The 17,177-nt window shown below is 23.2% G+C and overlaps 1 protein-coding gene across 2 annotated transcripts; it reads left to right on the plus strand.

Annotated features, from left to right (window-relative positions):
- The first annotated feature begins 178 nt into the window (after nt 1-178).
- LOC129609546 (putative sodium-dependent multivitamin transporter) lies at nt 179-17,139 on the plus strand. Of its 2 annotated transcripts, none has more exons than XM_055521519.1 (9): nt 179-568; nt 11,685-11,799; nt 11,871-12,092; nt 12,187-12,343; nt 12,450-12,633; nt 12,715-13,244; nt 13,406-13,682; nt 13,837-14,096; nt 16,767-17,139. In XM_055521519.1, the coding sequence occupies exons 2-9, from the start codon at nt 11,689-11,691 to the stop codon at nt 16,856-16,858; spliced, it is 1,833 nt and encodes a 610-aa protein (XP_055377494.1). In that variant the 5' UTR covers nt 179-568; nt 11,685-11,688; the 3' UTR covers nt 16,859-17,139. The 2 variants fall into 2 exon arrangements, with proteins under 2 accessions (XP_055377494.1, XP_055377493.1); XM_055521518.1 differs by lacking the exon at nt 179-568 and adding an exon at nt 8,609-8,741.
- Nucleotides 17,140-17,177: the final 38 nt, after the last annotated feature.

The following is a 17,177-nucleotide window of genomic DNA, read 5'->3' on the forward strand; positions in this document are numbered from 1 at the left end:
AGAGCTTAATTATAACTCAAAAACATATGTTTTTTTTTTGGTAATGCAAAACAGATGTAGATTATATACATATACTTAAATATACTATTAAATCGTTGCGCACGATGTCATATTCTCTCTTTTTATAAAGACTTCATTCAATATTCGATTTCAGTATGCTATATTACGTGAATTAAAAAGTTTTGTGACCGCAAAAGTGTTTTTTCTATGTTCTTTTATTTTTTTCATTTTTAAAATCTCTATTTTTTTAGAGAAATAAATAATTTTATATTATTTATTTTTAATAATATCATATTTAATGAAAGTTTATAAATTATTTAAAATAAAATTTAAGCATTATAATTTGATGGGAAAAATTAGTAGTGAAAAATTCAAGCAGTGAAAGTGAAAAAAAAGAAAAAATTCCCTTCAAAGTGTTTTCGGTTGTTTTTTTTTTCTTACTTAATTTTTGTGATTTTTTAAATTTAATTTATACAAAAAAAAGAAAATAAATTATCACATTTATAAAAGATCAAATAAATTCGAAAACACCAAACATATTTTCGATTTTGGCAAAGAAATAAATAATGTGAGTAAATAATTTTGTTATTTTTTTTTTAGTTACGAGCAATCATAAATTAAAAACAGTTTTTCTACTTTATTTTTATATTTTATTTTTTGAATGTCAATAAATTCTTATTTATTTTTTATCATTTTTTAATCAAAAAAAAAAATCGGCTTTTTCTTCACATTTTTTTTTTTTTTTTTGAATAAATAAGAGACGAACTCATGACCCTTTTTGTACGCATAGCAATTGACAAATTGTATTCAAGTGAGACTACTATCACTGTGCTACAAATATTCAAATAATTTAAAATAATAAACATAAATAACCATAGACGTTCTGTAAATAAATAAAATATCAAAAAAAAAAAAATTATGTTTTTATGATAATAATTTTAAAATTTAATGGACCTTGAGAAAATCGAATGATTTCGATAGGAAATTGTTTGTGTCTCAACAAATTTTTATCGATTCCAGGAAAGGATACAAGATCTAAAAAAAAAAAAATTCCGAACTTTTTTATTTTTTGTATTTGTATAACATAGACATTAGTTTTTATTTCCTTGCATTCAAAAAGCATTAGAGAAACAACTTTCTTTCCAAAGGTTAACAACAATGTGAGCAAAGTACCATACTAGTTGTATTACACACAAGTATACGTAAGATACATTTTATACATTATATACATAGTGTCTTAGCACATGGTTGTTGTTTTCAAGTTCAGACCAAATACAAATAAAAATTTTAAAAACAAAAACTTTAAAAATTTTACTAGTGTAAGTATAGTAGCTTTTTTTTTCCAACTCATTTTTATCTTATTAAAAATGTAGTATGTATGTGTGTGCATTACTCTACTGGAACATTATAAAAAAAAATTAAGTTGTAATTTAATCTATATATGCTTATACAACATTATTGCATTACTTACATACATATGTACATGTATGCGTATATAAAGCTACTAAAAACACTACATTTGTACATACATTTGTAGCTATTCAAATAGTATTGAAAAGGCACTTTTAAATAGTCGTTAATCAGTCAGTCAGTAGGTCAAGAAATAAAAAAATTGCAATTGGAGCTTTTTAAACTTTTTTTTTTTTAATTTTTTATTTTTATGAATTATGATGAATAAACTTTTTTATACAAATATATATGTATGTATTGAACAATAGTACTATATTAAAGAAGGACTTACACTTGTTACTTTTTGTGCCAATAAATGCTAATTGACTTATTAAAGGTAAAAAATTAGTAAATAATCACACTGTGTGAAACAAATCGTTATTGATGATTTTATACATAATTTTATTTTTAAAACTGTGTCTTGTGTTATATTATTATGTATTTGTACTTAGTTTGAAATGCCGCACTACTTTATCATTAGTATTTTAATATCGAGAATTTTTATTATACACTGTGTTAGTATATTAGGCGTTTTCATAAACGCAGTTTTCTCGAACATCCCGGTACATTTTGTGAATAACACAAATGTAGCGAAAATTGTGCTACATTTGTGTTCATTAACAAGTGTTGCTTATTTAATTTGTTCATAAGCATGGCTAATTATTCGTAACATAATGAAATTATTATTAATATTAGTAATGCAATTAAATCACATGATCTATTTTATTTTAGGCATACGGATGGGTTGATTTTTATTTGAGCATTCTTCTGTTGATGCTTTGTTCCAAGCGCATATTTTCAAACAATTTTCATTTCAATATTTTACCATAAAAAATATCTTGTTAAGACACCGACTTTATACAATAAATACAATAAATTATGATTGAAAGGCTATAATAATTGTGAATTAATTAATTTGTCGAATAAACAATTTTATTTTGAAAAATTTCTTTCGTAATTTTTCATAAACAAAAAAATTTTACACAATTTTCATAAAAATAAATTGTATTTGATTTTTTTTATAGTTTATATAATTTATTAGTTTATATTACTTTATATATTATTGAAATATATGTATGTAGGTTATATTGTATGTGTACCAATAGAATAAATATATTGTGCAGCAAATTGTTTTGAAACCTATTTTTCATTAACAATAAAATAGGAAGTCGTAATAATGTTACTAGTGTTGAGATTTGTTTGTAAAATAATTTTATATAAAAACCTCATTTTTTTAACATAACAAAAACAATATTTTAAAAATATTGCATGCATACTTATTAATTATGTACACGTGATTCTAAAATATTTAATATTAACAATATTTAATTACAATTAAAAATATTATTAGAGTTTGTAAGACTAAGATTTCTTCAAAAATATTACAATTAAAATATTAAAATTAAATTCTGAATCTACTTTGAATTAACATAGATTAAATATTTTGTCATTGCATTTTAATTTTAAAATATTTACATAGAATTTTATTTTACCTTCATGTAAAATAATTATCGTAAAATATTACGAAAATAGAAATTATACAAAACAATTATGTAATAATTGTTTTCCAGACGGCAAAACCCATTCTAAAACGAGATTTTTCCGATATTCCCGTTTTCTCAATTACTTAGAACTATATTTAGAAGCTTGTGTTATATAACCAAACTTCTAAATATAGTTCTAATAACAATATAATTGTTTTACATTAACTAAGCGTCACATACAGCGCAAAATCAATCTCTCCTTACGGTATTCAACATTTTTGTTTAAAAATTTTGAAATATTTCATATTTTCACATAAATATCTTGCTGTATTTCTTGATATTATATCAGACGCTTTCATACTATAGCAAATATTGCGCTATTTAGCCAAAAAGTTCTGCTATTAGTTTGCTACAAATTAACCGTCATGATATAAGTTTCCGACGTACAGTGATTTTAACGAAATTTCTAAGAAATATCTACCTACCCAAAATTTTTTTTTTGTTTATGACTTCCCCTTCAAATAGAATCTTTAAATAAAGCATAACATACTCGACGAGATATACTGAAAAGCTTAACCAATCCCATATTACCAGAATTTTTCCAGCAAGACTCAAACGTTTAAAAACAGGATCAGCTCACATTTAATTAATTTTCATTGTCATATTTTATATGTATTTAATGTAAAATGAAAGTAATGACTAGTGATTCTAATATTCTAATAAATAGCTCTACGAGATCGCACCGACCTTAAATTGAACAGTAAATAAAATATGTATTCCTTTACGGAGTAAATTTTGATAAACATTAAATATTATTATTATTTATCAATTTACCGAATCATAAACAAAAATGAGCAAATTTATGGCCTTGATTTAGACGGTATTTTAATTTATTGTTAATTTATTCTTTTGCCATTAAATACTTATATTAAATTATTAATAAAACGCCACAATTTTTTTTTTATATCAAAAAATTTAAAAATAAATTCGTATACTTTCACTTGGGTCAATAAACAACAACAAACGACTAGTCACCTTCAATAACATTCATTGCAGTATAGATCTAATTATTGGAATTATTAAATTTTGATTGCTTTTGGAAAACATGTGTTTGATAAGTTGATGGATAAAATATTTCAATTTTCCTATTAAAATAAATAATCAAGCTTATGATAAGTTTCAAATTATTTTTTCATTCCCATATTTTATATGATTTCTTTTTGAGATTTTGTACGAATATAAAAAATTTGCAACATTGATAATGCTACAATACAACCAATGTAATGAATAAGAATTTAGGTTAAATACGTAATTCCAATTTGACATTCTCTAAATCTACTACATTTCAAATTGTAAGTTCCCCAATTTAATACCTTTCTCAGGTTTTTAACGTTTTTCATAAGTATTTTATTCTTATAATATATACGATAATATCTTAAGTAAACTCATAAATTATTAAAAATTTACATTTGAAAAGAGTAGATTATATTTTATCTTTTGAAATTAATCCATGCATAACATCAGATTTAAATTCAATATTTTAATAAGAAAGTTATAGTTTACTACATAGTTATGAACATTAATTTCTTCTAAAGTGGCACTATAGCTAATATAGTCTATATAAAAGAAATCACGTTAACTACAATTTTTTGATAAACCAATATTGTTTTTATTTAAAAAAAAGTTAAAGAAAATGGGGGCAGTCAATAAATATGGGGGTTTTCGTTTAAGTGCGCTGAAAGTTCTAAATTAGAATTGAAATTTCCAAATCACATCGTTAAACAGTACGCAAAAACTTTAGTTAAGTTTTTTTTGTTTACACAGTCTACAATTTCTGAAACTTCTAAATCAGTTGTTCGAAAATAACGGAAATGATATTCTTTATGAAATTGTATATCAATACCTTTCGCCTTACAATTCATTGCAAAATAAGGAAATTTTAATAAAATTTGAAAACTTAAAGAAAACTTACTTTAATAACCCTTCAATATCTTAATCTGCCATTTTGAAATTTAAATTCTTTTTTGATTTTTAAATTACACAAACAAAAAAAATTTCATGAGGCAGCGACAAAATTTATATTAGAGGTCTGCGCTACATATCTATTGCAACATTTCTTTATTGCAGATTGAATTTCCGAACGCACTTTATTGCGGCCAGTAATTTCCGAACGATCTATATTTTCAGTGTATATGGCGTGAATATTCGAACGTACTACAAGCTAGAACTGTTCTAGCACAGAATAAACGAAAACCCCCTATTCATCAGTTTCATTGGACAATCAAATAATTGTGGAAACTATTTTTAATATTAGTGTTTATTTAGACACTTACCATTTTTAAAATATTAATCAAAAGATCAAGTGCGAGTGTCGGGAAATTAGCGAAATGTCATTTTGTGCAGTGTTTATTTCAATTATGATGAATTGACTGGATATGGATTTTCAAATTCATTAAATTTTTTCTCAAATAAACTGAAAATTGTAGGATTTTCTTATGTTAATTCATAAGTGTTAACTCATGTTAATTCATATAGCTGATTATAACTCATTGAAATATAATTATTTCATTATTTAAGTACGTTTAAATTAAGATAATTTTAAGGCATTTTCGAAAATTAACTCCAATATCTTTTGATTGAACCCAATAACATTCGTGAGTTCCTGAGTTGTTTAAGAGTACAGATTTCTGTTTTTAATAACTTAGTATATGTAGGTAGTTTAAATTTGCAACATACAAAATTATGGTTCTCTAAGACTAAATTCATTTTTTAGTTAGAAAATTTGAAATGACAGAATTTGGTTCCGATGCTCTTAAATTAAAAATTTTATTGTTATACATAACGTATTTAATTGTTATTAGCAATTATTAACAAAAATTTACAGAATCTAATTTTCTTCCTGTAAAACTAAATGAACGAAATAATTTCTCCTCTAACTTGAAATAGGTTTATATTTTCCTTTCTAATACAACGAATTTATACTGCATTCTATGTCTAAATTTTATAATATCATTAGAGTCAGGCAAAACTTACCAAACAAAATTGTAAAATAACCTTGCATATGTTTAGGCGATATTATCTAACAATTAAATTTAAAATGTGTATTCATTAAAATAAATTATTTCCAATTGGTTTTTTTTATCTTCCAAAGAAATTTCCATTTATGCAAAGTAAAAGTTATTACAACCTTACAACCCTTAAGCTTTATTATGCATACATAAATAGTATGGCACTCATTTATTATATAAATTGTTACTGATTTGCATATTGTGTGTTTTCACTCGTGTTTTTTTTTTGCAGTAAGGAATTTAATGTTAATTAAGTAAAAGATATAAAACACATTTCTATATTCTATTAGACCTAGAAATATAAAGTACAGGCAAACTCGCATATACCGGCAATTTTACTTTTAATAAAAACAAAATATTTGTAGAGGCAAACTTTAACACAGATAGTTGTGTAAATATTTAAAATACAAAAAAAAAATTAACAATTATGACAGTTACGTGAACAAATTTTATATAGATAAATAGCTGTGTGCATCTTTATACATATACTATATAACAAATACTCATATATGCAAATAAATGGGTATTTAATTTTGAAAGTAAAAACTTTGAACTTTATCAATATACAAAAAGATAATAAAATATTTTCTTAGATTTTATAATTCAAGTCGTGTTCATGTCTACAAAATGCCAGTAGATACTCATATGTAAACCAGACATTCCTAATCTTTTTTAACTAAAGATCGATTTGTTAACCCAGCTATTGTTTTGACTAATAAATTTTCTCGAAATTGATATTGTAACACAAATAATCTTATATGGATCAATTAAAATAAATATCGCACTTAATGAGTTTCAAATTTCCAATTGAATAATAATTTCATCGAAAAAGAAAGCTCCCACAGATTCGGTTTTATCTGAACCAAATTTTAGATATGTGACAAATAAATAGAGAAAATTTAATACAGAAAGAAGGCAATCTACCTTAAATGAGAATACGAAAAAAATATTCTATTGATATAGAAATATTGCTAGAATTGCTAGAAATTGATTGTGACATAAAATAGAAGTAATAACCTAAAATTGTGCTTAAAAATTAAATTTATCTTTAAACAACAATTAATCGTGCTTCTTCTTATTTACCATTTTTAACTATCATAAACCTAATCGAAATAATTTTTTGTAATCTCTCGAAAGAAATAATTTTAAATTATAAGTTTTTAGTTTGTACTTTAAATTCGGCTAAAAAAAAATTGCCATGGAGCCCTATCACGTATTATCAGATTCCTAGCAAAAATTTAAGTAAAAGTGAGAGAAAGGAAAAATGAGAGAAACCAAAGGCCAAAAATTTTAATTTTGTTTTTGAGACAACTAGTTGAGTAATCTGATCTAAGATAGAGTAAGAGGAACTATACAATTCGAATTTAAATATGACAACATTATTTATTTATGAAATATAATTTTTCTATATTGTTTTCAATTCCATTATAAACACCATGTAGTCTACACCATCTAGATTTACTTTCGGAATTGAAAAGGTAATAGAACAAATGGGTTAACTAACATTTTGACGAAAATCGAGCTGCTCGTATAAAACATCATTAAAATTTCACATATTTTCAACAGTAATTATTCTTATAGCTAACAAAAAAAAATTAATATATTTACAATTTATTAATAAAAAAAAGTGTCAGGATGCTAAAATGTAAGTTAACCTCTTTCTCCACTTCTCCGTTTCTTCTCAGTATATACAGGGTCTAATTCATTTTAAAACTAACTCATTGAAGAAAATAATTTGGTATAAAATAGCAATTACTGTACTCTATTTTTCTCAATAACTCCTAAACCAGATCAGGTAGCGTGATCATTCGTACAACTAATTGAAGCTCAGTTGTCAAGGTTACCACCTGTACTAAAATTGGAGAAAGCTCACATGTTACGTCACCTAGAAAATTAACCATTTTTTAAAAATGAAAAGTTAAAATTTCAACTTTTTCGAACAGATTATAACTAATGTAGATATTCATAAGAAATTCGTTATTCTGAAGCTTCCAAATCATGTTTGTTAATGCACCTGTCTTACACAGTCGTGGAGTTATACTTAAAATTTCAGAAAGTAAAAAAATCAGTTAAAATTTACTTTAAGCTCCTGTAGCTCCGAACCTGTTGACCTGTGAACAGGGTCTCCATATAAAAGTTTTGTCTACTCATGAGGGCATATACAATGGCATATAGCAATGCACTTTGTGATGAGACACCCTGTATTAAAATTATGAGAAATTTTTCTTATATTTGTTTATTTTAGTTTCGTCGATTCTTATTCTACCCAAAAAAAAAAAAACATTGTTAAAATTATAATAAAAATGAATTAAAAACGGTAAAACTAATTTGTTATTCCTATATAGATCAAGAATGTTACACCTTATGTCTAAACCTTTAATATATAGGGATTATAATTTTTTATTAATTTTTAAACTGATAAAAAAAAAAATTTTAAGTGTTTTTCTTTTTGTTTTTAGCTTTTACCTAACGTAATTACGATAATAAAATTTTATTTATCTCCACATGACAATATAGTGACTAGCAATGATTACTTATCAAGTATATATTGTGAGAGATTTTCTTAAAACAAAAGACAGTAAAATTTTTAAACGTTCAGTCTCATCCTGACAAAGCTACAATATAATAGCATTGAAAATTCATTACTGAAAATCAAAACGAGATTTTTTTTTTTCAAATATATAAGAGAAAAATTTCAAAAAACAAAAAAAAATACAATGGGAGATTCTGTTATAAGAAAGTAATTTTATATACAAATAAATTAAATTTGAATTTTTGATTTCGAGGAGAAAGATTACTTTTAAAGCAGTCGAAAATAACTTTTTAATAAATTTAAAAAAAAATCTACCATTCAATTAAATATTGTGAATTTAAAAACAAAAAAAAAAGTGAAATACAAAAGATCTATCTTGAAAAAAACTAATTTTATTCGAATTTATCTAAAATTAACTAGATTTTATAGAATTTTGTTTTAAACAAAAAAGACAAAAGAAAAATTTTATACTCGTAATCGTTTTAAAAAAAAAAAAATTAAAACACTTCAAACTATACAAAATTGTTTACGTTAAATTAGTAAACAATTTTAGATAAGAAAATTTTAAATAAACACCATTTAATAAATTTAATAAATAACGGTATAAAATTTTTTTTATATATAGATTGTATAATAAAACTAAAATTGTAAAATTGTTTACGTTCTGTAAACAAAATGTAATTTTTCTTTTTTTAATTTTTAAAGCCAATATAAAATTAATAAAGATAATAATTGTAAAATATTTCATACGTATACATTTTTTTAAATATCGTAAAAATTTTATTAAATATCGTAATAAAATTAGTAAAAATCTGAATTCTTTTGAAAAGCCATAAAATTTGAAATGTTTATGCGTGAGGAAAATTTTTTAAAAATTTCATCTTCAAAAAAAATTCTTTTTTTTTTTTTATGTTCTTACGCATATTGTGAAATTAATTTTGTTTAAATAAGTTAAAAAATTTTCAATCGGCAAATGAAATATACCCTATACCGTAAGTTGTTTATACAAAGCAACAAAAAAATTTCAAATATATGATTTCTAAAATTAAATGCATTTTGTGTAATGTCGAATAAACAAAATGTTTACCTAATATCATAATTTATAAGATTTTCGAGAATTCGTATAATGATTCCAAAAATTTATGTGGCAGCTGCTGGAAATATCCGATTAAAATTCTTTTAAGTTTTTAAGGAATATATAGTGTGGAGCAAATTCAATAAATTTCAAAACTATTTTTATTAATTTTATTAAGATTCTAAATTAATTTTAAGAGTTTCATAAACGAATAATTATCAGAAGTCAGAGAGTTCATATGTAGAAATTATAATTTAATATTTTGATTAAATTCATTTTCAAATTCCACACATAGTTTTCTCAACTAATTTTTAAAATATTTAAAATTACCTTTCAGGACTGTATGACACCTACCAAAACCATAATGTCAAGCATTTCCATTAAGACTTCTACAATAAGTCTGAACAATAATTGGACACATAACTGCTGAATTCCATACAACCAGGCATTACCTTTAAAATTATTTGAAACTGAAATTAGCTTTTTGAGTTATATAGCAACTAACCAAAACAATTGTCCGAATTTATTCAATTGAAATAGTAGGCGGCCTTTGCGAAAAGAAATAATTTCTGAATGTTTGGTAGCGTTTGCTCTATTATTGTTTAATTTAAAATGCAATCGGGCGGTCTTGATGGATGAAAAAACAGACATGTTTAAATCAACGCAAAATTTCACGCTGATTACACACTATATACATACCAATACACTTCTCATTAAGGTGTATAGGGTATAGAAATATTAAATTCAAATGATATAATGGTAATCATATAAATCACATAAATGATTACTACCTACACGCTGTGAAAATTTATAAAATCAAACTTTAAATAGATGCTATTACAATCTTAAATATATATACCCTCTCTTTATCGAACAATTAATTAAGCTATAGAACAAAAGAAACAATAATACATAAGAGACACATGTTATGAAAAAAAAATGGCACACTCTCACTTAAAACTAAAATTATTTTTTTTTTTTAATTAGCAAACGTAATTAATTAAATTTTTATTTGTCTCACACTTCCAGTTTCAGTAAATTATATTTTACACAGAAAAACTACACAGTAAAAAATTTCTGTAATTTTACACAATTTTTCCTATACAACATTATTCATAGTACTCACAACGATTTATTAAGCAAAACTCCCAAAAACCCTTGTTTTGGGAGAGTAATTTTAAATTCTTTATACAATATTTAAAGTATTTTTACATTTATCGAAGCAGTAAAAAATTACATTTACAAATGTACTTTTTACACTAGAAATTGTAAGGATTACTGTTCTAAATGTATTTTTTACAACTTAAAATTTACGATTTACCCAATTGTAATGTATTATTAATCATGAATAGCAAAATTATAACAGCCTTATATTTCTAGTATGGTTAATGTTGGCAAATCGGCTGCCAACATTTTTCGTAGTAAATTTCCATAAAAATTTTTTACAGTGTACTCAAATATTCGAATATTTGGAAAACATTTAAATTTTAATGAGAAAAAATTCATCTTGTATTTTATGTGCGAAACGTGTTTTCTGATATTTATTATTAATTATTTTAAGTTTAGCCTGAATGTGAAATATGAATACAATTTTACCGTTAATCTATTAATAATTTACAAATATTCAATTGTAATTCAAAGTTAATTAGTAAACAGTATTTATGGCACTTACTGCATTAACTAAAAATATCTTACTTCAATAATTTTAAAATTAAAGAAAAATAAAAGTATAAAATTTTATACCAGCCGATATATTGGGAAAATTGGACGCGAACAACTCGAATACAAAGTACAGGTCTGTAAAATGTTAATTTGTGAAAATGTTAGAACTATGAGACACCTTTTTGGCAACAAACAGGAAAAAACCTAATTTTTCTAGCTTTACAGAATCTACACTGTGTCTTATTTTTCTTCATTTTGTTTTTCAACTCCAAAGATTACCCTTATTTACCACAACTTAATTGAAAAAACCATTTTACATTGCAATTTGTTAATTGTAAATTTTCATCAATTTTTTTGCTCATAAATAATTAAAAGTTGTAAAATTAAATTTAAAATTTTTTTAATTTTTTTAGTGATATGGGAACATTTTCAACATGGGATTACGTAGTATTTTCATTAGTTTTAGTGATATCCGCAGGAATCGGTGTATATTTCCGTTTAACCGGTGGAAAACAAAAAACAACCAAAGTAAAAATTTCTGAATTTCTCTGTTAAACTTTGATGTATAAATTTCACTAATTATTTTGAATAAATTTAAGGAATATTTATTAGCTGACAAAAGTATGTCAACACTACCTGTAGCATTTAGTTTAATGGCTAGCTTTATGTCTGCGATAACACTATTAGGAGTTTCAACTGAGAATTATCAATTTGGAACGATGTTTGTTATTATTAATATTTCATATATTATAAGTACACCGATTGCGGCCTATCTATTTTTGCCAGTATTTTATAGAATGAATACAACAAGTGTTTATGAGGTAATTTTTAAATGAGTATATTTTTTAATTATTGATTAATTTTATTAAATTTTTTTTATTATATTTTATTTTGTATATGTTTTATAAATTAAAGTACTTAGAAAAAAGATTTGGTAAAGCAGCAAGATTGTGCGCTTCTTTAGCGTACTCTATTCAAATGATATTATATATGGGCATTGTACTTTATGCACCAGCTTTAGCCCTTGAAGCTGTAACTGGAATTGGAAAGACTGCTGCTATTTTAACTATAGGTAAAGCAATAAGTAATCGGTTTTTTTTTGTGATTATTCTATATTGTGCACATTTTTGGCCTTTTTACCAATACTCTTATCAACAATTATTTAATTTAATTTTCAGGAATTATTTGTACATTTTACTCAACAATTGGAGGGATGAAAACAGTTATTTTTACAGATGTTTTCCAATCAATACTTATGTTTGCTGCAATTTATAGTGTAATTATTACAGCTGCAATTAAAGCAGGTGGATTAGCACCAATTTGGGAGATTGCTGTTGCAGATAAACGAGTTGAATTTTTAAAGTATAATATCAATAATTAGTTTTTATAAAAATTTTGCATTAAGTTTAATTGAAAAAATTAAAAACAAAATTCTTTTTGTAGTTTCGATTTGGATCCAACAACACGTCATACGTGGTGGTCATTAATTATTGGTGGTATGGTGACCTATTTATCACTCTATGGTGTTAATCAAGTACAAATACAACGACTTTTAACTGTACGTAATTTAAAGTCATCACAAAGCTCTCTTTGGATGAATATTCCAATTTTATCATTATTAAGCTTTAGTACATCATTTAGTGGTTTAGCGATTTATTACTACTATAGAAAATGTGATCCATATTTGGAAAAAAGAATTAATTCAAGGGATCAAATAATGCCTCTTTTTGTACTCGATACAATGGGTGATTATCCTGGATTATCTGGCCTCTTTGTATCTGGAATATTTTCAGCAAGTCTTTCAACTGTTAGTTCTGCTGTTAGTAGTTTAGCTGCTGTTACTTTAGAAGATTATTTTAAACCACTGTACAGATGTGTAAAAAAGAACACCATTCATGATGATCATTCTTCTTTATCTTCTAAAATTATGGCATGCGTATATGGTTTTGTTTGTATAGGATTGGCATTTGTAGGTAAAATATTCAGAAATTAAAATAAATTACAAAATTTATTGTTCTTGAAAAGTTTTCCTTAGCCAAGAAAACGTAACTTATATTTTTTTGTTTTTGCAATAACTTTAATTACAATAATTTTTAAAATAATAATTTAATTTAATATTTTAACATATTAATAGCACAATCGATGGGCGGTGTACTTCAAGCATCTTTAACTATATTTGGAATTGTTGGTGGACCTCTATTAGCTTTATTTACATTAGGAATGTGTACAACAAGAGCTAATCAAAAAGGTGTATTAATTGGTCTTTTTATTGGTTTAGCATTTTCGTTTTGGATAGGATTTGGAATAAGTAAACCACCACCAAAAACATTAGATTTTACAACAGAAGGCTGTCCAATTAAGAATTTTACACAATTATTGGAAACTCAAGCATTAACACAAGATTCGGATCAGTAAGTTGATCCCAAAAATAAATTTAAAAAAATTAATTTGCTAATTAAAATTAAATTTGAAATAATTTTTAATTTAACTAAGAAGCTAAAGAATAGCTTTATTAAAAAATTTTAAATATAAAAGAAAAATTTTTGTTTTTTTGTTTTTTTTTAGGTACTTATGGATTTCCAAAATATCTTACTTATGGTATTCAGTTTTAGGTTTTATAATCTCTTTTACTCTTGGATACATATTTAGTATTATAATGGAAAAATTAAAATTTGATTTAAATGATCAAATTTATATTAATTCGAATAGAAATTGTTTAAATTATGATCTTTTTATACCACCACTTGCAACATATCTAAAAGGAGAAGCTGTTAATCGTTTAGCTGCATTAGACAATATTAGTAATAACAATGAAAATCTTAATGGTAAATCTAATGAACAAGTAATACTTTAGTAGCACAATAGAAAACCAAAAATGCACAAAATTATTTTTTGTTTAATTTTATGTTTTAAAATTTTAATTTAATAGCAATAAAATTAATTCTTTACCGATTGCTTTTGTATGTGTTCAATTAATCCAAAATTCAAGTTAAAGTATTTTTTATTTGTTAATATTCTTTTTTAAGATTAAAAGATTTAAATACATTGAGGATAATGACTTCATTAATACTTGAATTTAATTTAATAGTATATTAAAAAAATTGTCCTACTAAAACTATAATTTGTGCAGATTGAACATATACGAAATCAGCCGATATTAAATGTATATAAAGAGAACGCTTAATTAAAAAAAACAAAAAACATACAATACTAAAATTTAGTAAATAATTATGCTATACTTAAATTGTAACTAATAAATACATTGCAATTGTAAATTAAAAATATTTTAGGTACATATAAAAATATTTTATAATATAGTTATGTAATAATATACAAATATTATTACATAACTATATTATAAAATATTATACAATTTTACATTAAGAACTTTAATATTAATAAAATGTAAATAGTTTTTTAAAAAGGTTATTCACCTAAAATAACAATTTAATTATTAGAAATTTTTATCTACAAATTTTTTTTCGCATTTTAACCCAAATAATCATTTTAATTTCCATTTTTTTTACAACTATACTACTTTTTTACATTTTTTACAACTAGACTACTCTTTTACATTTTAAGTAAATATTTTAATAATTTCGATTTTGCTTTGTTTAAAAAATGTAAAATTGATTTTAAAAAAATGAGTTCCTTCAGAGTCTTCCAAAAATTTCTTATCTTTTAGCTCTTAAGCAGTAACATTTCTTGAAGAATTTTTCTTGAAAAAAATTTAAATTTTTAAATGATTCATTTTTGTTTCATACAATTGTTCCTATAATACCATTTACTTGCTATACTATTTAAAAACATATTAATACTATTAAAAAGACTTCATACAAATACAATGCGCATATACTAAAGTAAATTTTTTTGTTAAATTAAATTATTATAATATTAATTATAATATAGCTCACGTTGCTATTAAAATAATTCTTTTTAATTTCTTATGTAATTTTTAATATTCTAGTAAATGTGCATAATAAAAAAATATGCTTTGATTTACAAATTATATAACAATCTTTAAAATTAGTTATGATTATTTTTAAAATTTATGATAAATTTTTAACATTCTATACAAAAATATTTATTTAATCATAATTTAAGTATAAGATATTTCTTTTGCTAATTTACATTTAAGTATTTTTTTTTTAAGTTAAGACACCTAATTTAAATATTTGCCTTGTATATAATGGTTTTGGAATAAATGCTAAATTTGTTCTTATAATTTAAATTTTCACAATATTATTTTGAAACCTTACTTGCACTTCATTATTAATATAAACTTACTAATTTCAAATTTACTTACTTTATATTAGTTATATTTAATTTGAAATATGTACATTTATTAAAATCTGTTTTAAATTTTATTAAAATCATTTTTTACAAAAGTTTAAATATTTTAAATGCTAAAGTCAAGCGTCTTGACTCAAGATTATTTGCTTAATATCAAAACTATAATCTTATGATTGAAATGGCTACTTTTCATGTTTAAATTTACTTCAAAATACGTATTATAATATGTATGTACATTTATTATTTTGTATGTACATATATTATATAAATATTGTTTACTTTTTACAGTTTCCACAATTATTTATATACCTAGACAATCAATTTAAAAATATTCCCTAAAAATCAAACAAAAATACAATAATTTATAAAATCGTTCTTTTGCGGCAACAATGACATAACTTAAAAAATACGATTTCTAAGTTATTTATACAGAGATATGTGCTTAAAACATTTCGTTTTTGTGCAAAAGCAACATTTCTTTAGCTTAAAACTCGCCATATTACAATAAAATATAAATTATTACTATAATAAGAAAAATATATTAACTCCGTTTTTCTCAAATGTGCAAATTTTGAGTCATGTCAGTGTTACAGTAAACGAACGAAATTATTAAAAATATTAATTATAAGTAAAAGTTAGACAAAAAATCAACTTCTAATTAGTTCAAATTTCAATTCCTTAAAATACATATTTCTTTTTCATTAAAATGAACCTTAAAAATTAATAGAAGAAATTAATGGAATTTATAAAAATTTAAGTTATAAATTATAGGCTAATTTTACACCAATTAAGAGTTTACAACCTATTGATATTTAAAATAAAAAATCAAAGATAATATAATCAATAAAAAATCTTATATGTATTATATAAATATTAAAATAAATTTGGAATTTATGGTTCTAATCATCATTGACACTTATAAAGTAGCCCCTGCTTATGTATTATAAGATTACCAACATATTTTACATATTTATAAATTAATATATATCCAAAAAGCTCAAGTAAAATATTAAAACTCATTGTAAACATTAAAACGATATCATTTTATTTAATAAATGCTTAAATTAAGAATTTTTATGTTAAATTTGTAAATTTAATAACGAATCAATTTCATATAGTCACATATGGATTCAAACTCGATTTATTTTTTAATACTAACTTATAAACCTAATAAATTTTGTTTGCATTTTTTGTTAAAACAGGTCTCTTGATATCAGATTCATCAAAAAATGATTATGTAGAAAACGATATTTTAAAATATAACAAGGTCCCCAATAACGATCAATTTAGCTGAAAGAATTATTCTCAATTAACAATTAGAATTTATTTTAATTTTGTATATTATATACATGTATTAATATACATTCATGTATATAAGTTATATATTAAGTGCTTTAGTTAAATAAGCTAAGAAATTGGTAGAAAAAAAAATTTTATTTTTTAAACTATGTTTTATATTATATGCAATAAGTATATTGCAATGAAATTGTCTTCCAAAATTACAATTTTATGTATCTGTTAGTTTAGATATATGTGTGTTGCTTTATTATATAAGAGAACAATAATTTATGTACAATAACTGTTGAATCTGAAAAATTTATAAATAAAAAGTT

The sequence above is a fragment of the Condylostylus longicornis genome, unplaced genomic scaffold, assembly GCF_029603195.1.
Source record: "Condylostylus longicornis isolate FDR11 unplaced genomic scaffold, ASM2960319v2 ptg000040l, whole genome shotgun sequence".
NCBI classification, from domain to species: domain Eukaryota; kingdom Metazoa; phylum Arthropoda; class Insecta; order Diptera; family Dolichopodidae; genus Condylostylus; species Condylostylus longicornis.